The following is a 2,500-nucleotide window of genomic DNA, read 5'->3' on the forward strand; positions in this document are numbered from 1 at the left end:
TATAGCTGAACTAACCCATCTTTCTTGCCAAACCATATCTCCAACTGAGCAGCCGCCCCTTCCCAATTACCAAACTTAAGAGCCAATTCATCCCGGATCTCCACTAGTTTCTTGATTAGGCTGGTATCATCTTTCCTGATTGTCCAATCCATGACATTATCCCAATAGTAATGGTTAATCCATTTTAACCACAGAGAATATTTTTTCTTATGGATGTCCCAAAGCGTCTTTGCAAGCAATGTTTTATTCCAGTTTCTCAGATCTCTAAGCCCCAGCCCACCATCATCAATAGGAGAACAAACTTTACGCCAAGAGATAGGGGGGGTTCTTGCTAGTCCATATAAAACTTCTACACATCTTCTCAATCTTGTCTATTACCCCGCAAGAGATAGGCAAGATAGAGAGCCAGAAACATTCCACACCGTGCACAACCGATCGGATCAATTCCAACTTGCCTGCATAGGAAAGGGTATGTCTGGGCCAAGCAGCCACTTTTTTGGCGATGGTGTCCACCAACCCATTGTAGTCTCTCTCTGTCAATCGCCCTGCTGCCAGAGGGATTCCCAAGTAACGGAAGGGAAAGGAGCCCTCCTGGTATCCACTCATTCTAATAATATCCCTTCTTATTGGCTCCTTAACTGCTGCCAAGAAGATATTGGACTTCAAGGCATTAGCCCGGAGGCCAGCTGTCTTCCCAAACTTGTCCACACAGTCCAATATGATTTTTAAGCTATGAGTATCTCCCTTGGCCAAGATTAATAAATCATCAGCATAAACCAGATGCGTTATGCTCAGTGCCTTACATCTAGGGTGGAATTGGAACTCTGGCAGCCTAGATGCTTGCAAAAGGGATCTCGAAAGCATTTCCATGCAAATGACAAACAGAAGGGGGGAGAGGGGGTCACCCTGACGCAGGCCCCGCGCACCCTTAAAGAATCCATATAGTTAGCCCCCAAAGGAAATAGAGAACGAGGTCGAACAAACACACTCCACAATCCATGACACAAATACAGGAGGAAAATTAAGGACACGTAGAGAATCACGTAAAAATTCCCAATGAACTGTATCATAGGCTTTTTGTAAATCAATCTTGAGAATACATCGTGGAGAGCCCCTTTTCCTCGCATAGTGTTTCAACATTTCCTGGGCCAAGTGAATATTTTCCACTATAGAACGCCCAGGAATAAAGGCTGCCTGCGTCGGGCTTATCAAAGGCTCAATCACTCATTCTTCCCAATCTAGTTTCCAAGATCTTTGATATGATCATATACAAAACAGTACAACACGAAATAGGCCTAAAGTCAGAGACAGAAGTAGCATGATCGGTCTTAGGGACAAGAGCGATTGACGCATGATTCCATTGTTTTAAAATTTTCCCACTCCTGAAAAATTCCGAAACCGCAGCAATGACATCCCCCCCAACTGTGCCCCAAGATTTCTTAAAGAACGCAGCACCAAAACCATCAGGCCCCGAGGCTTTGTCATCATCAATGTTGCCCAATGCACCTCTGATTTCATCCACACTGACCACCCTAGTCAACTCATCCCAACAAGAATCGGGTAGTATGGACCCGAGAGGAATAATTTATTCATTCAAAGTTTCTCTATCCGTGAAAACCCCAAGAAGATTACTATAATATCCCACAAATTCGTCTGCAATCTCATTCGGGTTCACCGAAGTAGAGCCATCTCTCATGGTAAGGGCCACAATCTTATTACGTTTGATGTTCCTCTTGATCATACCATGGAAGAATTTTGAACATCTATCACTGTACTTGAGGTACTCGCACTTAGCTTTTTGGGATAGGAATAATCGCTCAGCCTCGAGAAGGTACTCCGCCCTCCTCCTCAACTCAACTATACTATTATCCACCCCATCCCCATTGAGAGCCCGGTTTTGAGCTTCTACAAATATCTCATTAACGATCTTAGCACGGCTCGAAATATGGCTAAAGTGCATGTCATTGAGTTGCTTAAGGACTCTTTTCAAGCCATTCATTTTCTTCTTGATGACGAATTGCGCAGTTCCACCCCCTCCATAAAACCAGTTATCTCGAACAATCATCTGAAAGTCTTGATGAATCGTCCACATATTAAAGAATTTAAAGGGGGTAGCCCTACGACTGTGATCTATGAAGATGGTGATAATGCTGCAAGAGTGATCAGAAAAAACTCCAGGAGCAACAAAATCCACAAAAACATCCAGGTTGGATTCAGTCCAATGATGGTTAACCATAAATCTATCCAGTTTAGATGATATGGCCAAACTAAACCAGGTGAAGAAACACCCAACATGGTTGACATCTGAGAGCTCAAGTCTGGCAATACAGTTCCTAAGATCTGCCATTTCCCTAGGGGCAACCGGCACACCTCCCACTTTTTTGTAAGGGTGCCTAACACAGTTAAAATCACCCAACAAAATCCACGAAAGGTCAATAACATCTCCTCTACTAAGCAAAAAATCCCAAAGTGGTCTTCTGGCCACCATCGAGTTCCAACC

At 43.8% G+C, this 2,500-nt stretch overlaps 1 protein-coding gene across 1 annotated transcript in view; it reads right to left on the bottom strand.

Moving 5' to 3' along the window:
• Positions 1–870, bottom strand: part of LOC140888023 (uncharacterized) — a 1,063-nt gene extending 193 nt beyond the window's left edge. The window contains exons 1-2 of the mRNA XM_073295694.1: positions 456–870; positions 1–301 (exon numbers count right to left, since the gene is read on the bottom strand). The exon at positions 1–301 is cut by the window's left edge and continues 193 nt beyond it. Of these exons, the coding sequence (XP_073151795.1) occupies positions 1–301; positions 456–870 (716 nt within the window). The remainder of the gene's footprint in view (positions 302–455) is intronic.
• Positions 871–2,500: the final 1,630 nt, after the last annotated feature.

This window comes from Henckelia pumila, chromosome 3 (genome assembly GCF_033568475.1).
Source record: "Henckelia pumila isolate YLH828 chromosome 3, ASM3356847v2, whole genome shotgun sequence".
NCBI classification, from domain to species: Eukaryota; Viridiplantae; Streptophyta; class Magnoliopsida; order Lamiales; family Gesneriaceae; genus Henckelia; species Henckelia pumila.